Source organism: Ursus maritimus, unplaced genomic scaffold, assembly GCF_017311325.1.
Source record: "Ursus maritimus isolate PB19 unplaced genomic scaffold, ASM1731132v1 scaffold_7, whole genome shotgun sequence".
NCBI classification, from domain to species: Eukaryota; Metazoa; Chordata; class Mammalia; order Carnivora; family Ursidae; genus Ursus; species Ursus maritimus.
In genome coordinates, this window is record NW_024426885.1 from 19,656,401 (window position 1) to 19,680,795 (window position 24,395).

Consider the following 24,395-nt stretch of genomic DNA (forward strand, 5'->3'; position numbering starts at 1 on the left):
TTTTTTTTTTTTAAGTTTTTACTTATTTATTTGACAGAGACAGAGAGAGAGAGAGAGAAAGAGAGAGAGCACGAGCAGGGGGAGGGGAAAAGGGAGAGACAGAGTGATAAGCAGATTCCACACTGAGCAGGGAGCCTGCGGCTGGGATCATGATCTGAGCCGAAGACACACACTTAACCAACTGACCCACCCAGACACCCCCAAAACCCAAATTCTTTTTTTTTTTTTAAAGATTTTATTTATTTATTCGACAGAGATAGAGACAGCCAGCGAGAGAGGGAACACAAGCAGGGGGAGTGGGAGAGGAAGAAGCAGGCTCATAGCGGAGGAGCCTGATGTGGGGCTCGATCCCAGAACGCCAGGATCACGCCCTGAGCCGAAGGCAGACGCTTAACCGCTTAACCGCTATGCCACCCAGGCGCCCCCCAAAACCCGAATTCTTAACTACCTGGTGAAGAGAGGTTAAGGGCACAGACTCTAAGTCCAGACTGCTGGATTCAAATAGTGTATAGCCTAGTTAAAGTCCTTTCATTTCTCTGTGCTCAATTTCCTCATCTATAAAATAGGTAAAGTGACAGTACGTGCCTCATGTGACTGTTATGAGGAATAAACAAGTTTATACTGAACAGCAAAATATAACAAACTCTAAAGTTAGCTATTATTAAAATTATGTTATATGAGTTCTCTTAAATGAACATGTTATTATTAAAATAATTTAGCATAACAGGAATTTTATAAAAGAAAATTTAAGTTCCTGTCACCAGAATTAAAACTTTAATCATTTAATATATCCTGGTTAATATCAAATGTTTTCAGAGTATCACATTACTGATTACTTTAATCTGATTTATTATTCCAGTGGATATTTAACAATTACATTTCTAAACTTTAACAGTAGGAGAGTTTTTGTCAGTCTCATAATTTTACCACTGTTTTAGTTCAAAAGCCAAAAGCCTTCTTTGAGTTACGGTATCCTGTCCACTTTTTGCTTTCTTAACAGTTCCATAAGGTCCAAGCGACACAGGATGAAAAAGACTAATGTTCATTTTCAAGAGATTTTCTTAATAAAAGCATTTCTCCCTCAAGAGGTTAAAAAAAAATCTTATGATGCTTCCAGAGTTCAGTCAAATTAACAGCAAGGATATGTATAATTCAGATGAAAGAAATCATAAAAACATAGAAACTTTAGTTTAACAGAGACTCAAGAGCTCAAAACCCAATAAATAAATTACAACCAAATCTCTATCACTATATAATTATAAAAGGTTTTAAGTTCTTTTTTGTTTGTCAAAGTAAATCAGTAAATCAGAAGAGGAAAAGGACATATCTTAAAGAGATTTAAAACAAAAAGTATTGTTCAAAATTTGAATGGGTAATCAATAATGAAATTCTCCACCTCGTAGTAAGTTTTGGTTTAATTGCCTTTATCTGAAGAAAACTTAGAACAAGTAAAACAAAAACACTGAATACTAAAGTAAGTAATAAATGGAAATAATCTATTTAAAGAGAGGTAGACTATTTACCATAAACTTATCCTAAACAGTTTGGAAATCCCACATATGGCCACAAATGCAAAATGTATATACCCAAAGACAACCAATTGTTGAATTCCAATATTGTATTAAGCCTATTATCAAAGCTAGCACCAAAAGAACATAATCTGACCCACTGCTGTGAACAAAGTTAAAACAGCAGGTTCTTCCCACCTCTCTCTTTTATTTATCTTCTTTCTTAAAAAATATAAAATGATAGCCAAGAATATGAACTTTTTCACCAAATCAAGAAATGCATGTCATATCTAGTTATACCGCTAGTAACATTTACCAACATTTCCAAATACCAAGAAACAAAAATGATCATATATGTACTAATCTTTACTATATTGCCATGATCTTCCAATTTTTACAAAATACATCAGTAGTACTTCTATCTTGATGGCTTTTTTGACTGTAAACTCAAGTCAACAAATACTTGTATCTTTAAGACTGGCTTAGGCTACAGGGAATCAAAGACAGTCTCTAGTTGGTAAATTTAAAACATGTATAGGAGTAATTATAATTCAAGGCAAAATAAATATATGAAGAAAGGTACAAAGTGTTGTGGGAGTTTAAAGTAGGCAGAATTTACTTCCAAATGTGGCTTTCAGGGTAAATCTTAGAAAAAGGCATCATTTGGTACAGATCTTAAATGATGACTATTTGCTACTAATAAAGGCTGGACCTGGTAGGGAGAAGACATACCAAGTGGAAAGGAGCATAAGTAAAGAAGCAGAGCTGGCCCGCAACTATATGGTCAACTAATTTTCAACAAAGCAGGAAAGAATATCCAATGGAAAAAAGACAGACTTTACAACAAATGGTGTTGGGAAAACCGGACAGCAACATGCAAAAGAATGAAACTGTATCATTTTCTTACACCATGCACAAAAATAAATGCAAAATGGATGAAAGACCTAAATGTGAGACAGGAAACCATCAAAATCCTTCAAGAGAACACAGGCAGTAACCTCTTTGACATCAGCCGTAACAACTTCTTATGTCTCCTGAGGCAAGGGAAACAAAAGCAAAAATAAACTATTGGGACTTCACCAAGATAAAAAGCTTCTGCACAGCAAAGGAAACAATCAACAAAACTAAAAGTTAACCTTTGGAATGGGAGAAGATATTTGCAAATGACATATCTGATAAAGTGCTAGTATCCAAAATATATAAAGAATTTATACAACTCAATACCCAAAAAACAATCTAGTTAAAAAACGGGCAGAAGACATGAACATTTCTCCAAAGAAGACATACAGATGGCCAGCAGACACATGAAAAGATGCTCAACACCACTCATCATCAGGGAAATACAAATCAAAACTACAATGAGATATCACCTCACACCAGTCAGAATGGCTAAAATTAACAGCACATGAAACAACAGATCTTGGCAAGGATACAGAGACAGGGGAACCCTCTTACACTGTTGGTGGGAATGCAAACCGGTGCAGCCACTCTGGAAAACAGTATGGAGGCTCCTCAAAAAGTTAAAAATAGAACTATCCTGGGGCGCCTGGGTGGCTCAGTCGTTGGGCGTCTGCCTTTAGCTCAGGGCGTGATCCTGGCGTTGTGGGATCGAGCCCCACGTCAGGCTCCTCCACTATGAGCCTGCTTCTTCCTCTCCCACTCCCCCTGCTTGTGTTCCCTCTCTCGCTGGCTCTCCCTCTCTCTGTCAAGTAAATAAAATCTTTAAAAAAAAAAAAAAAAAAATAGAACTATCCTATGATCCAGCAATTGCACTACTAGGTATTTACCCAAAGGATACAAAAATACCGATTCCAAGGGGCACATGCACCCCAATGTTTACAGCAGCATTATCAACAATAGCCAAATTATGGGAAGAGCCCAAATGTCCATCGACTGATGAATGGATTAAGAAGTAGTAGTATATGTATACAATAGAATGTTACTCAGCAATAAAAAAAAGACTGAAATCTTTCCATTTGCAATGACGTGAATGGAGAATATTATGCTAAAAGAAATGTCAGAAAAAAGCAAATACCATATAATTTCACTTTTAGATGTCAAATTTAAGAAACAAAACAGATGAATATGGGGGTGGGAGGGAGAGAAGCAAACCAGACTCTTAACTAGAGAACAAACTGAGGGTTGCTGGAGGGGAGGTGAGCAGGGTGATGGGTTAAATGGGTGATGGGTATTAAAGAGGGCACTTGTGATGAGCACTTGGTGATGTATGTAAGTGATGAATCATTAAATCCTACACCTGAAACTACACTGTATGTTAACTGAAATTTAAATAAAAACTTGGAAGAAAAAGAAATAAAATAAACAAGCAGAGCTGTGAAGTCCAAAGCAAAACCAGAAAACAACAATGCATAGGTCATAAAGATCTGTGGTGTTAGAGGAGAAAAGTCCTGAGTCTATTAACTCTATCATTCACATTAGCTGTGAGACTTTAAACAAATTATTTAACCTCTGTGATTAACAGTTTCCTCATTTGTAAAATTGGAATAATAACATATGGCTTGGCTGGATTACTGTGAGAATTAGAGAAAAATATGTAAAAGCATCTAACACATAATAAACATTCAGTAAATGTTAGCCATTGCAACTACTCTTATTATTTTTAACAGAACTAAAAATATACTACCTAAAACAATTAAGTATACTACATGGGGCAATAAATTGATAGATTCTCGGTAACACTTGAAATGAGCCTGGAAATAAACAAACAATCCTAATAATGAAAAAAGAAACTGAAAGAAAAGAAAAGTATTTTGGTCATTTAGTCAGCTGTGAAAACAGTACAAGGTTCAGGATATCACAGAGAGAAAGATGACTAATTATATGTACACAAGGAAAATAATGACCCAAATAGTGCTGGCAAACTTCCCTGGTGGTCTAGTGGTTAGGATTCGGCGCTCTCACCAAATAGTGCTGGCAATAAATGAGTATCACATACTAGCACACTTGGAAACAACCTCTGTGCTGCTCTGAGCCTATGTGTCCAACCAAACCCTTCCAATAATGTACCATTGCAATATTCAATTATGGTAAGTTCTCTGTAAGGTTGAGATGTTCTAATAATCCATTGGGTTAGCCCACTTTTCTTTTCCAAATAAAATGCACCGCCGAAAGCAAACACTAATGAATTGTATGCCTTTCAGACACCCTTACTCTGAATGCTTAACAACTTCCAAGGACAGAGAAAAGACATTTCTATCATTTTACCATTGAATCACAGGTAATCTTTTTCACATATAATATCCCTTTAAGAGAGACACGCTAATGAATTCACTATTTGAATGGGAATCATTATCTCAACCAGATCTGTGACTTTTCACTGACTACAATACAGCTCTAATACATAAACTTTTAATTCTTTAGGGTGTAGTTTGGTGGCAGTCAATGAAATGAAGCACAGAATTGAAACTGAACAAAACAGTACAGTTTGGCTCACGAGTAGTACCACCGTGGAAGAAAAATAAAAGCCCCCTTTCCCAGAATTAATATTCTCTTCCAGCAAAAGAAAAGACCTCACTGTCTTTGTTGAATTAGTGAGCAAACCCCAAATTTGTTAACATTTTTGTTTCACTTGCTTTGCAAAATGAATGTTGCCCTCCACACAATGAAAATAACACATTCTCTGAAGCTAAACAAGAACCTTCTAATTGTATTCTAAAGTTTATATTTCATCTATATATACTCAAAGGGCAGAAAAACAGAACACTTCAGCCGCATTAGAGCAGGGATCTCTGAAGTATATACCTGAAGAGGGCTGATAAGAATATAGAATTTTTTGCTGCTAGTGGTAAATACAGTGTTCAATAAAGTTTGAAAAACACCGTAATAGGGGCGCCTGGGTGGCTCAGTCGTTGAGCGTCTGCCTTCGGCTCAGGGCGCGATCCTGGATCCCTGGGATTGAGCCCCACATCAGGCTCCTCCGCTGGGGGCCTGCTTCTTCCTCTCCCACTCCCCCTGCTTATGTTCCCTCTCTCACTGGCTGTCTTTCTCTCTGTCAAATAAATAAATAAAATCTTTAAAAAAAAAAAAAAAGAAAGAAAAGAAAAACACTGTAATAGAAGGAGATCATGCTGCCAGTAAAGTAATTCTTTTTTTAAATTAAATTTTATTGAAGTATAATTAACATACAGTGTTACATTAGTTTTAGATATACAACATAATGATTCAACAATTCTATGCATTACTCAGTGCTCACCCAGTAAGTGTAGTCACTAAACAATATTATTACAATATTATTGACTATATTCCCTATGTCATACTTTTCAACTTCATGACTTATTTTTTTCTAAAGATTTTATTTATTTGAGAGAGAGAGCGAGCACATGTTCTCACACATGGGGGGGGGGCAGAGGGAGAGGGAGAAGCACTCCCTGCCGAGCAGGGAGCCCAACAGGAGGCTGATTCCAGGACGTGGAGATCATAACCTGAGCCAAAGGCAGACACTTACCAACTGAGCCACCCAGGCGCCCCTCATCTTCATACCTTATTAAAGTAATTATTTCAAAAAGGTAATTTTGTATATTTGTTTCTATCAAAGTTAAACATTTTTAAAAACCATTTAAAAAAGTAAACCTTGAATATTTCAGGCTTTTAGGAAAACTGCCTTATAAGAAACGTATTGCTTCTTCCTTAACAATGACAAAAACATAACCACCATAATAACTACGGCCACGAAAAAGCAAGGATCTAAAAAGGATGTATAACAATAACTACAATCAATAAAATTTCCCTTAAAACTTACATGTCAAAGCTGAATATATACAATCCTTATGACTCAGCATCTCCACTCATAGGCATATACCAAACTAATACATATTCATCAAAGGACATACAAAAGAATGCTCATTCTTTTCATACTAGCCAAAAATTGGAAACAAATGTCCATCAATAATGGAATGAATAACAAACTATGAAATACTCATACAGTGTAATACTACAGAGCACTGAAAATGAACTATTATGCAATAACACGGATGAATCTTCATAATTTTAACATAATGCTGAATGAAAAAAGGCAGATACACAAAAATATACACAGCATAACTCCATTCATACAAAGTTCAAAACTGGCAAAATTAATTTACAGTATTGAAAGTTGGAATAGTGGTTACCTCAGGGAGGGGGTGACAGTGACTGGAAAGAGTCAAAGGGAAAGGTTTGTTTTTTTTTTTAAGATTTTATTTATTTATTTGACAGAGAGGGACAGCCAGTGAGAGAGGGAACACAGCAGGGGGAGTGGGAGAGGAAGAAGCAGGCTCCCAGAAGAGCATGGAGCCCGATGTGGGGCACGATCCCAGGGTTATGGGATCCGAAGCGTAAGCCGAAGGCAGACGCTTAACGACTGAGCCACCCAGGTGCCCCTGAAGGGAAAGGTTTCTAAGAAGAGTTTGTAATATTTTATTTCTGCAACTTTGTGAAAATTTATCAAGCCGTACTTAGGATTTAGAATTTGTATATTTTTCTGTATGTACATTTCCAATAAACAGGGAAAAAAATTAATTACATATGAACTGAATTCAGTAAAAAACAGTTCTTATTTCAAATATACCAAACAGCCTAATTTATGCCTCTGATAAATCTTTTGGCTCACTACATAAACATGCCTAAGTTATACATTTTGTAAAGCTTAATTTTCAGTAAGTTTATTAAAATTATACAGAGTAAGAACCCTAAGCACAATGGAATTAAATTAGAAATCAAAAATAATTAAGATAACTAGAAAAACAGTAATATCTGGAAGGTAAGCCACAAATCAAAAAACAAAATGCAGAGAAATTAGAAAATATTCTGAATGATAATAAAAACACAACACATCAAAATTTGTTGGATGTAGCTAAAGCAATGCTCATACAGTAATGTTTAGCTTTAAGTTCTCCTATTAGAAAAAAAAGAAAGGTTCAAAATCAATGGTCTTTCACCTTAACAAGCTACAAAAAGAAGAGCAAATTAAACCGAAAGAAATAGAGGAGGGAAATAAGAAGTCACAAGTTAAAGAACAAATCACAAAGAAATCAGAAAACATCTTCAGGATGATAAAGAAAATGCAACATATCAAAATTCGTTCAATGCAGCTAAAGCAGTGCTTCAAGAAAAATGTTTAGCTTTAAATCCTGATGTTGGGGGTGGAGTCTAAAATCAGTGATCTGAGATTTCACTTTTAGAAGCTAGAAAAAGAAGCAAACTAAACTGAAAGAAGTTGAGCAATGGTTCTCAACTGTGGGCTATTTTGCTCACCAGCAGATATTTGGCAATGTCTGGAGACAACTTCTGTTATTACAACTAGGAGATCTACTAGCATTTTGCGAGGAGAGGTCACGGATGCTACTAAACGTCCTATCATGCTCAAAACAGAATTATCTGGCCAAAATTGTCAATAGTGCCGAGGCTGAGAAACTCTGAAGTAGAGGAAAGAAATAATAAAGCCAAGAATAGGAATGAACAAAATAAGAAACAGGAAACAATAAAGAATATCAATAAAACCAAAAGTTAACTTTAAAAAAGTCAGTAAAACTGATAAACTTCTAAGACTGATGAAGAGAAAAAGACAAAAATTACTAATACAAAAAAATATATATATCAGGATTAAAGAGTGCATGTCACTACAGATGCTACACAGATTACAAGAATGGTAAGAGAATATTATGAACAACTTTATGCCAATAAATTCAAACAACTTAGGTGAAATGGACAAATTTCTTGAAAGATACAAATTATCAAAACGGACTCAAGAAGAATTAGAAACCCTGAATACTCTTGCATCTATTAAAGCAATTGAATTCATAATCAAAAACCTTCCCACAAAGAAAACTCCAGGCCCAGAAGTTTTCATCAGCAAATGTTACTAAGCATTTAAGGAATAAATAATGCCAATCCTACATAAAATCTTTCAAAAAGTAAAGGAAGAGAGAACATTTCCCAACTCATTTTGAGGCCAGTATTATTCTGGTAGTGAAACCAGACAAATTACATCGGAAAAAAAACAAAACAAAAAAACAGATTACTATCCTTCATGATACAAAAATTCTTGACAAAATATCAGCAAATTGAACCAGTTCAACAGCAAATACATGGTATCAGTCTTACAATAAAAAAATTAATCTAGTCTTTGTCCCAACTTCCTGAAACCTTGGAATTTCCAAAGTTATAGAAATCTCTACATTGTTCGTGGTGGGCCCTGGACCACACCTGAGTTTGTTAAAGAAGTGACTCAAATTGGGGGTTGGTCACAACAGAAAGATGAACTGTGTGATTAAAGGGCTGGGGCTTCAAGCCATTGATATCACCTGACTCCCTAACCTCCAGGGAGAGAACAGTCACTAGAGATTGAGTTCAATCATGTGGCCAATGATTCAATCAGTTATGACTACACAATGATTTTGAAATAAAAACTCTGGAATCTGAGGCTCAGGTGAGCTTCCTAGTTTGTAAATACATCAGTGTGCCAGGAAGGTAATGCATCTTGATTCCACATGGGAAGGACAGAGAAGCTCCATGTTCCCAACTCTCCCAGACCTTGCCCTATATTTCTCTTCATTTGGCTGGCCCTGATTTTAATTATTTGTAATAAAATTTGTAATCATAAGTATAATGCTTTCCTGAGTTGTGTGATAAGTTCCAGTGAATTATCAAACCTGAGGAGATTAAGGACCCCCAAATTTGTAGCCAATTAGTCAGAAGTTAGCCAGTTAGTGCCGCTGGCATCTGTAGTAAGGGCAGTCATGTTGAGAACTGCATGCTTAAACCTGTGGACACTGTGCTAACTATGGGTGGTTGGTGTCAGCATCATAAAATAGACCACGACCAAATAAGAGTTTGTTCCAGGAATACAAGATTGATTTAAGATTCAATAAAAAAATCAATGTAACTGACCACATTAACAGAATAATTTGAAAAATACAGTATAATCTCAATAAATGCAGAAAAAGCATTTAACAAAATTCACCATCTATTCATGATTTAAAAAAAAAAAAAGTCAGTAAATAAGAAAAGAAAGGAATTTCCTAAACCTGTGAAAAGGCATCTACAAAAAGTACAGCTATCATACTCAATGGTGAAAGAATCCAAGTTTTCTCAAGATTAGGAACAAGGAAGGATGTTCACTCTCACCACTTCTATTCAGCATCATATTAGAGGTCCTCGCCAATGAAATAAGACAGAAAAAAGAAACATTATACAGAATGGAAAGGAAGAAGTATAATATCTGTATTCAAACAACATCATTTATTATCTATTTAGAAAATCCTAAGGAATATACAAATTATTAGAACTAATATACCAAATTCAATTGCCACTTATAACACCATCAAAGATTAATAAATACCTAAGGATACATTTAACAAAGTATGTACATTACATTCTTAAAAACTACAAAATATTGCTGAACTATGAAAACATCTAAATAATTGAGTAAATGAAGAGACATACCATGTTCATGAATCAGAAGATTCAATATTATTCAGATGGGTAAGGTCTCTGTAAATTAATCTATAGATTCAGTGTAATCCCAATCAAAATTCTAATAGGCTTTATTGTAGAAACTGATGAGGAGATTCTATAATGTATGTTAAATTGCAAAAGACCTATAATAGTCAAAGGAACTTTTGAAAAAGAAGAACCACACTGAAGACTTACACTACTACCTGACTTCATGACTTATTTAAAAAAAAAAAAAACACAAAACTACAACAAGGGTGCCTGGGTGGCTCAGTCGGTTAGGTGTCTGCCTTCAGCTCAGGTCATGATCTCCGGGTCCTGGACAGAGCTGGCATCAGGCTCCTTGCTCAGCAGGGAGTCATCTTCATCCTCTCCCTCTGCCCCTCTCCTCCCACTCATGCACTCTCTCTCTCTCTCAAATTTTAAGTAAATAAAATCTTAAAAAAAAAAAAACCTATAGTAATGAAGACACTGTGGTGTGAGAATAAAAATAAACACTTTGATCAATGGACCAATCATAAATTCACACATATGGGGTCAACTGATTTTTTACAAAGATCCTAAGGTAATTCAATGGAGAAAACAGAGTTTAAAAATATATATATATATTTGCCAAAAAATGAACTTTAGCCCTCACCTCACACCTTCTACAAAAATTAACTATAAATGAAACTTAGAAACCTAAAACTATAAGACTTCTAGGAGAAAAGAGAACATTTTTCGTGATTTTGGATTATGCAAAGATTTTTTTTAGGACATTAGAAGCATGAATAATAAAAGAGAAACATTATAATCTGAACTTCATCAAAATATGCAACTTTGGTTCTTCAAAAGACACTGTTAAGAAAATGATAAAGGCAAACCACTAGTAGGAGAAAACATTTGCAAAACACATATGTAATAAAGAACTTGTATCCAGAATTTACAAAGAACTCTTTTTTTTAAGTCTTTGTATTTTGGATAACAGTCTCTTTTTTTCGATTTTATTTAATTAATTAATTTATTAATTTATTAATTTATTAATTTATTTATTTATTCGAGTGGGGAGGGGCAGAGGGAGAGGGAATCTCAAGCAGACTCCTAGCAGACTCTGTGCGGATCAAGCCCCTTGACATGACCTGAGCTGAAACCAAGACCTTAACATGACCTTGACATGACCTGAGCTGAAACGAAGAATCCAATGCTTAGCTGACTAAACCACCCAGGTGCCCCTAGACTTTACAAAGAACTCTTTACAGCTCAACAAGAAAACAAACAACTCAAAGGAAAAAAGGCAAAAAATATAATTAGACACTTCACCAAAGAAAATATATCAATAGCAAACAAGCCCATATAAAGATGCTCAAGATTATTAGTTATAAGGAAAATGCAATCTAAACCACAAGTTATCATGACACACCCACTAGAATGGCTAAAATTTAAGACTGACAATACCAAGTGCTATCCAGGTCACTTCACTGCTAGTCAGAATGTAAAATGTACAGACACTTACTATATGGCCTAGCAATTCTACTCCTAGGTATTTATCTAAGAAAATGAAAACATATATCCACAAAAGACCTGTCCATGAAAGTACATGGCATCTTTACTTATAATAGTTAAAAACTATATGCAACCTGAATGTCTATCAACTGGTGAATGGATAAACAAATTGTGGTAGATCCATACAATGGATTATTACTCAGCAATACAAAGGACTGAACTACTGAAACATAGAAAAACATGAATCTCAAAAAACACTATGCTAAGTGAAAGGAGTTTGACACAAAAAGAGTACATACATGATCCCACTTATATGAAACTCTAGAAATGGCAAAACTGCTGTGACAGAAAACATGAGAAGTTGCGAGGGCCAAGAGACAGAGGTAGGAAACTGACTGTAAAGAGGCATAAAGCAATGTTTTTAGGTGATAAACATGTTCTGTATGGTAATTTTGCTGGAGATTTCATGACTGTATACATATGTCAAGTCACTGAATAATACACTAAAAATTGGGGAATTTTATTGTATGGAAATTATGTCCAAATAAAATTTATTTTTTAAAAAGTAATAAGCCTCATCCAGAAATTGAGGCAATAATCTAATGTACCACAAAGTACTCAAAAATAAGAACAAAATATTAATTCCTTATTGTGGGAGACTAATAATACAAAGTACTAGAATGTAGATAATTTAAAAACCTCATTCCTTTGGGAAATATCTATAATTATGTGTACTTAAAAAATTTTTTCATTTCTGGCGTATGATTAATCTGCTCTTAGTCAAGAGTATAGACAGTCAAGTCTTCATCTTCCGTAACAAGAAATCAACAGATAATAAGCAGAATAAGCTTATTTTAAAAAAATTTTTTTAAAGATTTTATTTATTTGGAGAGAGAGAGAGAACAGGGGGAGGGGCAGAGGGAGAATCTCGAGCAGACTCCACACTGAGCACAGAGTCTGACACAGGGCTTGATCTCACAAGCCTGAGATCGTGATCTGAGTGGAAATTAAGAGTCAGACGCTTAACCGACTGAGCCACCCAAGCGCTTCCAGAATAAGCTTCTTATTTAGAAATATGAAAGCAGGGGCACCTGGCTGGCTCAGGCGGAAAAGCATGCAACTCTTCATCTTAGGGTCGTGAGGTCATGCCCCATGGTGGGTGTACAGATTACTTAAATAAGTAAAAACTTAAAAAAAAAGAAAAGAAAAAAGAAAGCAAAGAGCCAACAAACTGTTAAATTACTAGAAGTGGTAGCCTCTAGGAAGTAGAGACTGGAAGGGGAGAGATGAGGCAGAGAAATGTTATTCTTCTTTATATGCTATTTAGTATTAGCAGACTCTTACAACTATATACACCTATTACTTTTTTTTAAATGTTATGAATTTAAAATAAAAGATAACTACTTCACTTTCTATTCTTAGTAGTGCCAGAAATTAAGAAGCATCTAATACATACTAAAGTTACACATTATTCATGAAATCATCACTTTTTAGGTGAGAGAGCAATATTAAAAACTACAGAGAATTTTGAAAATTAAAATTATTGCTCTTAAGCATACTTCCAAAAGTTGAAACAGGACATTTAATGTGTGATGACACATAATATATGATAACATAGAGCAACATTCCAAAAACCTTTAAAAATGCAGAAAATATCCGTGATTTCCTTAACCTCTTGACTTCCAAATTGTAATCTGATATTTTAGGATAGAGTCAGGCATGAAATAAACATTTGATAGATACTTTGGAATGAAGAGAAATGAACAGTACCATAATTAACAGCATTAATTATAATAAATATAAACTCCACTTTTTTGAAGTTGATCCCAAGTTTTATTGTTAATATATTCCATTCTTCCCTATAGTACTAGAAGCAGACACAGATGTTATACATCTATTTCAAAGAATCTTACTGTCTAAGGCAAGTACATCACACAGAAAAGTCATTCTCAAAGGAAGTAAGGGAGGAGAGGCTGGCAGGATAGCTGAATCTCCTTGTTTTGGTAGCTGCAGGAGAATGGAGGAGGTACCTTTTTCCAACCAACCACACTCCCTACTCCTAACCCCTTACTGGTTTATTTCAAGTTTTGAAGGCCTCATTGTTTAATATTCATTCATTTCACCTTCAGTTCTTTTTAGCACCTGTCACATCTTCAGACTCATCTTACTGCAATAAACAGCAACAGCAATTTTTTTAAAAGTTTTACTGAGGTATAATTTACATACTATAAAATTCACCCATTTTAAGGGTACAGTTCAATGAGCTTCAGTAAATTTATACAGCTGCATAACCTTTACCACAATCCAGTGTTAGGACACTTCTATCACCCCAAAGTTCCTTTATGCCCATTTGTAGTCAATCTCCATTCCCATCCCTAGCCTACCACTGATCTACTTTCTAATTCCTATAGTTTTGCCTTTTTTTAGAATAAATTTCACAAAATGGAATCATACAATATGCACTGCTATGTATCTGACTCTGTTTAATGTTTTTGTGGTTCATCTACTTTGTTATATGTATGAGTAGTTTGTTTACTTTTATTGCTGGAGAGTATTCCACTGTCTGAACATACTACATTTTGCTTGTCCATTCATTTACCAGCTTATGGATATTTTGTTTCCAGCTTTTGGTGGTTATGAATAATGCTATGACTATTCACATTCAAGTGTTCCCGTGAACATGCAGAGTAGAGACCTTCATCTCACAGGACAGTACATCACGCTTGTTACACTCTACCATCAAGTTATTCACCACATGTATGAAAAGGACCAACAGTATGAAATACATACCGGTACTTAATAAGTTAATATTAAATTCCTAGTGATACTTACATGTTTGTTTAAAGAATAAAAGAAACACGTTACTCAGCTATTCTAATAATATGGGCTTCAACTTCAATGTTAAAAACACAAACATAACTTGGTACCCAGTAAGTATACCTGCCACAAATAAACTGACAATGAGAATGATATTAAACACCCCAGAACAACTTCATACAAAGCAATCAATTGTGCCTAAGTTTCTCTAAAAGTCTTTTCAAAAATATGTCAACATTTCACTTAAAAATACCTTCAGATGTACATGATCATGCTCAAAGTATTCAGCCATTCATTTATTTAGTATTTAATGAGGACCTACACTAGGAATATAGATACTCCAAAATTACAAAGTCCCTGTCCTCTTATAGTTCACATTCCATCATCCACCTTTTGCCAATAAATAAATAAATAAGGCATGACTTATTAAGAAAATTACAACTATGTAACATACACTATGGCATTTTATCTTTACATTGTTAGATAACCACCACGTAATTCTATTTATTTACACACACTTAAAAATATTTAAATTTTATATAGATAAATTGTTTTGCTTCTTTAAATGGATTAAATATGGTACTTGTGATAAATTCCATAAAAATATTAGACTTTGAGCTTTTGGGAACCTCCCTAATAGACAATGATTCTATAGAAAAATGAGATTCAAATACTTCTTTTTGGGTTATAGTACTATTTCCAGGAAAGTAATAAGCCTTCCAAAGGACAACTGACTGGATAACATGTTAAAATGATAATATAAGAACACCAAATTGTTTTAGAGCCAGGCCAGAAATCTAAATTTTAAATTGTAACTTCTGTGCATTGACTGTTACCAACAAAGACTACAGAAACCAATCCTAGCAGATCCAGTATTAACAACAATATATCGTCCAAAGTTTTTGTGAAATCTGAAGATCACTTTTTTTTTCTGTTATTCATATTGAAGATATATACTCCCACACAAGATTATGGTAATCCAAATTAAAAACCTCAAAATTCACATTTCCCCTAATACCAAGACAAACTTACTACATTTTACCCTCTAGTTTCTTACTACATAAAAAGAAAGGTTCTTTACAGTTCCTCAAAGAGAATCCTAATTGTCTCTGTTTAATTAGTCAAAATAAGAAAAAAGGAAAATCAGTTGCTTTATCAAAATACATTAACTGAGACAAAAATTATGTTCTTTGGGCATCTGGGTGACTCAGTGAGTTAAGCGCCTGCCTTTGGCTCAGGTCCTCATCCCACAGTCCTAGGATTGAGTCCTTCATTAGGCTTCCTGCTCTGTGGGGAGACTGCTTCTTCCTGCTTCTGCCTCTCTCTGTTTCTCATGAGTAAATAAATAAAATCTTAAAAGATAAATAAAATAAAATTACGTTCTTCTATAATTTAAAAATGCCCATTTCAAATGGCTTCAAAGCTCTCATCATGCGGCCTCCACAAATGGTGTTTACATAGTGTTTTCAAAAAATTATCAAAAATATTTCCCATAATAAAGAAACATAAGGAAATAAATACCACACAGAAACCTTTTTATCCAATGTCATAAAACTAAATAAAAAGAAAACCCACAACACCTTTCCCCAGAAATGTATGTAATAACATTAACAAAATTATCTACCAAACCAAATATATTCTCTTATAAGAAATTAGTTACTTAGATAAAACATAAGGAATTTCACTTGTACTAAGTTATGGAATCCCTATGTCTCCTTGAATGTATGTCAAAGTTAATGAATAAATATATACTGTGAATCTGTAACATTTCTACAACAATGTACTGTAATCTCCTCTATAAATTTAAATAATTTAATCTGTATACGGTCATCTGACAAATAAAAATAGCCATGTTTATAACACCTTACTGACTTGTATAATTTACCATTTTATTATATACGTATTTTTCCAAATACACCATAAGCTCCTCTATGGTAGGGAAGCATGTTCCATGTACACAGTGTAAGTTCGGTAAATTTGGTTACTAATTACCTTTAAGAAAGCAGTTTCAATAACTAGTGAAAAAGGAAGGAAATTGCAAAAGTTGAAAAAGCACTGGTGGGAAAGCATTAAAGCAGCAGATGCAGACCACACGTTTCAGGCATTTGGCAGAGCAGAAAAGGAAAGTGCTAACACATAAATTTCAGGTTACAGTCATTAAGTCTTACTTTTTAAGTAAATTATTACTAAGGGCTGTTTGCTGATCTCAGAGAAACAAATTCCAGGGATTTGTCTCATCTCCTAGTTCTACCTGTGCAAGTTACCTTGCATGCCAATCCAGTTTCCTCATCAAAAAAATAAGGAAAATATTTTCATTTTACCTCACAGAACTGTTCTGAAATTCAAATGAGGTAATAATGTACATTAAAGGGCTTTACAGACAAGTAATATCTTAAACACAAGATGTTACTATAATTATTATTATTGAATATGGATCGTACCCTTTGACCCAACAATTTTAATTCTTCAGGTTTATCCTAAGGATCTAAGGGGACAGATGCACAAAGGTTATCTGCAAAAAGATGTTCAGAGCAGCCCTGTTTTCAATGAAAAAATACCTAAAAATAAATGTCATCAATGGATATTTATTATATACCAAATTATGGTATACGCATGAAACAGAATATGATGCTATAATTAAAAATGATTTAATAGATGTGTATGAACATGAGAAAAAAGTTCAAGGTAAGATAAAGCAAGAGGTTCAACTTTTGAGATGTCCTCCTTCATCTATCAAACTTAATCAGGTCCTCCCTGTTATACTCCTCATAGGATCATCTATTTTTCCTATATTAAACTCATCACAGTTTGAAATGATATATTTATGTTTACTTGATAACATGTGTTTCCTTCATTAAATGGTAATGAAGATGGAGTACACGCACATACATGCGTGCACACACACACACTCTCTCTCTCACACACACACAAACCCCTACATAAATATGCAGAGAGGGGAAAAAAGCTGCCAGAATTTTAAAATGTAGGGAGCCAAAATGAAAAATAAAAACAATCTAACAAAAAAAAATATGCAGGCTTATATTACATCAGCACTACTGATCAAAAATGAGATCTGGAAATACATTTGGTCAAACGACACCATCAAAGCTCTTTGATTAGTATCTGGAAAACTGTCTTCACTTAAGAAGTGACAAAGACTCACGCTATGTCCAAAAGAAAGTAACGCGGTTTCCTTTCTAAGGAGAAATATAGAAGAAAAAGCTTTCTTCAGGTCAACAGTCTCATCTGGTTAGAATGATGCATATTCTGCTGAAAATCCAGCTTGATATGAAATCAACCACCACCTACAGCTAAATAGGTATCTCTTACCATCTCTAGGCCCCATGAGTTTTAATCATAAAATGAGTGATAATATCTTACCTTCATAAAGCACAGAACCATACTGAATCAAATCTTGAATTCCTTTTTTATAATTTGTGATCTTCCACATCATGTATTCAATATTCTGGAAAAAGGTAGCTAATCAAATAGGAACAGAAGCAGCTGTCCTACTGACTTACAAGGCATGCTCATCAAGTCTCCTTGAAACAATACTTCCATAAGGGAATATGTCCTTTAGAAACTGTGCAACAGCAAACTTATGCTTCAATGAAGCATTTAATGGAAAGTCTGGGTTTATTTAGAGTGAGGTATATAAATAATTCTTGAAAATTTTTTATTTAAACTCAGTTTTAGGGGAAGACAGAATATCACAGAAAACATCATACGGGAGGTGTTAATCATTCAACATTCGGAAAACACTGAAGAACAATATTAACATCAGAGAGTCTAACTGTTACTAATCTCTACTTTTGTCCTGATACTCTAGGAGTTATCTATTTGATAGAGACTCGGAAACTATTTCTTGATATAGAAAATTGAAAAGCATGGAATAGTAAAAAGAAATTTCACAATAAAAATAAGTTTTCATTCAACCATTCAGTGAACAAATAGGTACATATTTAAGAATAAAAACAGAAGATATAACAAATTTCAAATTACGTCTCCTGGAAAAAAATCCTCTACAACTATCCTTAAAAAAAAAAAAAATTCACCACTACTTTCCCCCAAAACTAATAATCCATGAAAAAGACAACCAAAAAGGCTTTAAAGCTGAAAATATACAATATATACAAATATACAATCATTCCCTCTAAGACAAACATTTCATGATTCTGTAGTTTTAGAAAAGTTAAACTAAAACCTTCCAAGCAAAAGGGAAGTTGTTTTGTTTGCTTTCTAATGCTTTCAGTCCTAGAAGGTAGAACTGAAATGTGGCTGCTATTGCGAGATTCCTTAATATCCAAAGGATACCAAATAGAATAAATTTTTCATCAACTTAAAATTCAAACATAAATTGGTACTTACTATTACTTTCTACATCACCTTAAAACAATGCAATTACTATGTGTCAAAGGATCATGTCAACATTTATTGCCCATATTGACAGACTTATGGTTCTTGCAGATACGTTTTAATATTTTATTGTCATGACAGGATGACAAGTGTTCTTTAAAATTAATTGCAACATTCTATAGTCTACTATAATATACTTACATATAATAAACATTTAAAAGAACTGGCAGTTGGAGATTTTTGTCCTTCAAATACTACATATTATCTATCTTTCCAAATATATTATCATTAACATCCTTTAGAATACAATGTAATCAGTTTGCCAAAGCAGGAGTTGTATCATTTCTCCTTCCGGACTTTAATATGGTACTTAGCACAAAAGAGAAACTCAGTTCCACAGAGGGCAGTCTACCTGGAGTTTGAAAACCTTGCATTTTTTAAGAAACACCTACTATGTACAAGGCATTGTGATAGATACTGAGGATCAATCCTTAAGCAGAAGAGATTCAATTCCTGCCTTCATGGAGTTTTTAGTCCAATGAATGAGACATAAATTTATCAACCAGAGAACTGTATTTCTACAAACTATGAAAAATACCATGAAGGAAAAGTAGGGGTGCCATCATGTGAACACCTTATCTACTTTGGCTGATGAGGAAAGGATTCCCTGAAGAAGTTATGATTGAGTTGAAATAAGAGTGTTATTAGATAGAGACAACTTGGCAAAAGGGGAAAGAACAGTATACACACAAAGACCTTGAAGTAGGAGGAAACATGGTGTATTGAAGGAACTGAAAGAAAGCTATGCTAGCCAATATAATTCATCGGAATTGTATATGGATCAGGAGTAGTTGTATGGATACCAGTTAGAAGGTTACAACAGTTCTCCAGGTGAGAGATAGATGGTATCTCATTAGGATGGAAGTAATGAAGATAAGGGAAAAGAAGGTAGATTCAAGAGATATTTAGGAGAAAATCAGTGTTACAACGAAGCCAGGTAGAGTAGTATTAGTAGAGTTTTAAAGATGACAGATCTTGAAATTTTTCAGTTGTGAGACCAAAAAGTAAAAAGCCAGGAATTTGAGCTTATGTGATGATCCTCAATGAGCCAGATAGCAATTGCAGCCAGGTTTTCTAACTGCAGTAACATCTTAGGAAGGGTGATTTTAGGAAATGTGCCAGAAAAACATGACCAAGACTATAGTAAAGTCAACCATATTTAAAAAAGAATTACATATTATAGGTCCCACTTCTGAATTGTCAGTTAGAAGGATACCAAATGATAAAATCACAGGGATTTTCAAGGTACATGCTTGTAATATCACATTATATCATTTATTTTCTCTCCTTTGTACTTCTGTGAAAATAAGATTTCAAGACTTATAATATTAGAAGTTAACATTCAGCATAAACTTACAAAACAACATTTTATATCAGGAAGAACATATTATACCTGAGAATATTAGGGGGGAAAAAGCCAACCAACATTATATGTGAAAGATGCTAAAATGTCAGGAAAACAAATGTCATCTTATGGCAGACAAGATATCAACGTCCAAGATGCATAAGAGTAACAGCAACTTCCACACAAGTAGCTTTTTGATCAAGAAAATAAGAGATGCTCATAACTCTATTCCTTTCCTTGTTTCAGATGACTAATAAATGGAAAATTTTTACAAGTCTTCTTTCTTTCTGCTTTATGTAACCAATATAATAAAACTTCTACGAAATTCAGTAATAGGCCTAAAATTAACAGAAGTCCCTAAGGTCTCCTTCAAATGGACTAACAACCCCATTTCTCACATATCCCAGCATTGGAAATTGGTCCTTGGCTCCTCTATTCCATGAAGCAGAAGTTTTAACAAATGGTAAGGAAAAATAATTTCTAGTGTTTCACTTTAACATAACTAGTTCTCATCTACCGGCCCCAGTCTAAACCCCACACACGGGTGGACCTTAATATATTTTAAAATCTATTTCTTTCTCTTTCTTTTCCTTTCCTTATTACTTATATTCCTATGAAAAATTATCTTCCTTAGTCTTGGGTGGTCCAATGTACACATAATTATTTTCCCATAGGTACTGTAAGAACATGGCATGCCTGTAGTTTTACAAATTTTCTGATATGCTATGCTAAAACATACAGTAATTAGCACTGTGGTCCCACACATAATAGTAGAATCCTAACAGGAACTCTACCATGAAACAGACACCACTTAGTCAAAACCCCAAACTGAGCAAAGTATAAGTCAATAGATGACAAAGACTTATTAATGACCTGTAACATAACTGGTAAAATCTAGAAATGTATATCTTATTTATGTATCTATAATCCTTAAATTATTAGTTACAATGCTGCATCTGCAATGATGGAGTGGTATACAGACTAAACTAATATTGTAACTGATCTCTAAAACTGTCAATAAATCAGTGTCATAGAACTTCAGGGGAAAAAGGGACCTTGGTACATATGTAGTCCATCCCTTCATTTTACAGATGAGAAGAGGGACGAAGAGAAAATATAATAAGATCATTTACCTGATTTCTACAAAATAGGAAAGACCCAGTAAATACTTGTAGCATGACAAAACCCAGGTCTGGTTTCCTATCTGATACTCTTTGCATGTCTCTAAATAAAACAAACAAACCCTTTTTTAATCTACACATGGATTGAAAAACCCATGAATTCATTTTTTTTTAATAATGATTTTTTATTATATTATGTTAGCCACCATACAGTACATCCCCGTGAAAAACCCATGAATTCAAATTCTTGAAATATAGATCCTAACTGCTGACACCTTAACCAGAGAAACAGTGAAAAACAAGAAAATTTATATTTCTTTGTTTAATGCTGCATATCATATTACATATTTTCATTCCAAACCTATCACACCATAAAACACCCTCTAGACTGATACATAAACATAAATACAGCATATTAAGCTGATAGATAACTGTTTTTATAATTTTAAAAATTAAGTTAAAAAAACACAGAATAGTCCTAATGAAGAAGCTAAAAAAGGAAACACACAGCTTTAAAGATTAGTCAAAGGGGGGAGAGTGAATCCTAGTTTTGCCTCAGCAATGTCAAAAATGCAGAGTGGGAAGATCCAACCTTTTGAGCTCTAATTATTATCTGTAGGAGCCTCAAGTTTCCTGCATCTATTAGTAAGAGCCCCTATTCCTGCTCTCTCCCTAACCTACTTCCCCAAGTGGCTACCCAACTACCTGTCTGGAGTTCCCCAAACTCTTCAGGCAACCTTAGTTATCCAGAGATTGCTCTCTGCCTCTCCAAAATAAATGCTTACATTCTCTAGACAAAGCTTTGGGAATCAGGAAAAAAGGTTTCATTTAATTCCTCTTGCCAATGGAAAAAAACAGCATCTGTTGATTTTAAGATGGCCTGTTAAAAACTTCCTATGAGTTGAATCCTTAGAATTCACCGGCCCTCTGGGACAAAACACTGAAAAGACAGCCAGGCACTACCAAAAGTTTTAAAAAAACGGAAGTCAACTGTATCTGAGTACATCCGACAAGCATTTCCTAGGGATCTCTTTGGACTGAAAAATAAGCTTCCTCCTTTCTTTCTTCCTTCCTTCCTTCCTCCCTCCCTCCCTTTCTTTTTTCTTTAAAAGCTCCCTTACCACCTCAATCTTACCAAATAAGAGACACAACTTTCATAGCATGGTCTTCCCTTTCACCCTTAAACAACATATAGACCATGCCCACTAACTTCCTACTCTAACCAAATATTTTTATTCCTTTAACAAAACCCTTGATTCTGCTTTATATCCTGCCTGAGCTATTTTTGGTTTTTAAAAATTCTTGGATCGTCCAAGTTTAAAGCTGGCCCAAGATTACTTTTATCGTGTGGTTGCACGAATGGACACATGCTGTCAAGTCTCTCAATTTATTGTCCCTCTCAGTCACAGACCTCCCCACTTAATAAATCCAGCAAGAACTCTTTGGTTGTCTTCTGGATTCTTTTCCTTCCCTTCTGCACAAAGTCAGGTTATGATATCTAGATTTTATTAATTTAAAAGGGTCAAATCTCCAGGGATGGTGGTAAAGAAACTCATTTGGCTATTCAGTGTTGCTCCAGACTTGATATTAGAGAACTGAGGTGAATAGGGCCTGCACTTTTGCCTAAGTGTGTGCTCCCTCCCTCCAGCTGCCCTTTCTAAAGCTCCCCAGCTTGCTACCTGTTGGCAGTGCTGGTGTTGCTGCTTCCGTTGCTGTGTTTCTGAGCTCGGCTCAATCTCCTTGGGGGCTTTGAATGCTGCAGCCGGGGGCTCGGCATGGAGGGGAACGTTGAGGCATAGCCATGTTCACACTCTAAAGAGACAGCAAGAAAAAAAGACATGATAACAGGAATGTACCCAAATCCATGGATCCACAGATCTGAAGTCCTTGCAGTAACACGTTGCTGAATACAGCAGAAGAAAAGGAGGTAATATTTTTCCACTTTCAGGTTGGAAGATAAAATTCTCAGGCCTTGCCAGGACATCGATCCTGTAACGTTATATATACAGACCCAACCCACCACCTGAAAGGTGTTAGAGGTACTTCCTCTAAAGCAAGTGATTTCTCCATCCTCTCCAAAATCGTCTTCTCCAAGAATTCTTGACTGAAACACACTAATTTCTGAGACTAGTTACCATCACCTCAATTATTTCACCTGCCTCAAAACCGCCCTTTAACTCTCCTCCTTCTAGGTCTCTCACTAAGCGCTCCATCTTCACGGATTTCAAACCATTCAATTGCCGCATCTCGGGGGACATTTTCTCCCCTGACAGCGTAATTTCCAGAGTTCCTACTCTTCACCCCCTGCCTTTTCACGGCTCTTCTAGTCCCGGGTCCCTAAATGGGGTCCCGCCTCCTCCTACCTCAGTTTCTCAGAGGGCCCTTCCCCACAGGTGTGCAGCCTCCTTCCCACCGGCTCCTCAGCAGATTCCCGTCCTCGGCTCCCAGCCTCGCCTCCTTCACCCCTACCTGCACCGCCGACACCCCTCCCTTCCGTTCTTTCCTCCCAAGTCCTCGGGCTGGCGCCCACTCTCAACACACTCCCTACCTCCGCTCTGGCCCACCTCCCCTCTGCCCCCAGATCCCTGGCCCCCTTCCTACCTCCCCCCATCCTCCCCGCTCACGCGGCCTCTCCCGCACCCCTCCCCACCCTCTCTCCCCTCACGCGCGCACCTCCCCTCACACGCGCTCCTCACACGCACCCCCGCCTCCCCGCACGCACGCACCTGTCGCACGCGCACCGCTCCTCACACACGCACCCTCCCTTCCCTCACACACCCCTGCTCGCACACGCACCTCCCCTCACACACGCACTCCTCACTCACACTCATGCACGCACCTCTCCTTACACACGCACCCCTCACGCACGCAGCCCGCCTCCCCTGCTCACGCACGTACCCCGCTCCTCACACGCGCACCCCTTCTCGCACCCCCCTCCTCACACGCGCACCCTCCCTCCCCTCGCACGTCGCACCGCACTCCCCGCGCGGAGTGCGCGGGCTAAGGTGGTGGCGGAGGCGGCGGCGTCGAGCCGTTACCTCGGTCCCGGCGCTCCAAAAACTCGGCCGCCTCAAGCAGGCGCTGCACGTTGATCATCCGCACCCTCTCCATGGGCACCGCTGGCGGCGACCGGGGCCTCTCCGCGCTCCCTTCCCCGGCCGACAGGAGGCGCCGCAACTGCGGCTACAGGCCGGCGCCGCCCCGGGACATGTGCGGCGGGCGGGCGGGCCAGCCCGGCCGCGGCTCGGCGCGCTC

At 36.2% G+C, this 24,395-nt stretch overlaps 1 protein-coding gene across 2 annotated transcripts in view; it reads right to left on the reverse strand.

Moving 5' to 3' along the window:
* The window catches only part of MXI1 (MAX interactor 1, dimerization protein), an 86,246-nt gene that overhangs the window by 38,568 nt on the left and 23,283 nt on the right, over positions 1–24,395 (reverse strand). The window contains exons 1-2 of one of the 2 annotated variants that reach the window (XM_040624043.1): positions 24,179–24,363; positions 22,820–22,952 (exon numbers count right to left, since the gene is read on the reverse strand). In XM_040624043.1, coding sequence (XP_040479977.1) covers positions 22,820–22,952; positions 24,179–24,251 — 206 coding nt within the window. In that variant the 5' untranslated portion in view covers positions 24,252–24,363. Of the gene's footprint in view, positions 1–22,819; positions 22,953–24,178; positions 24,364–24,395 lie in introns of those variants that run through there. The other variant, XM_040624041.1, reaches the window with a different exon arrangement.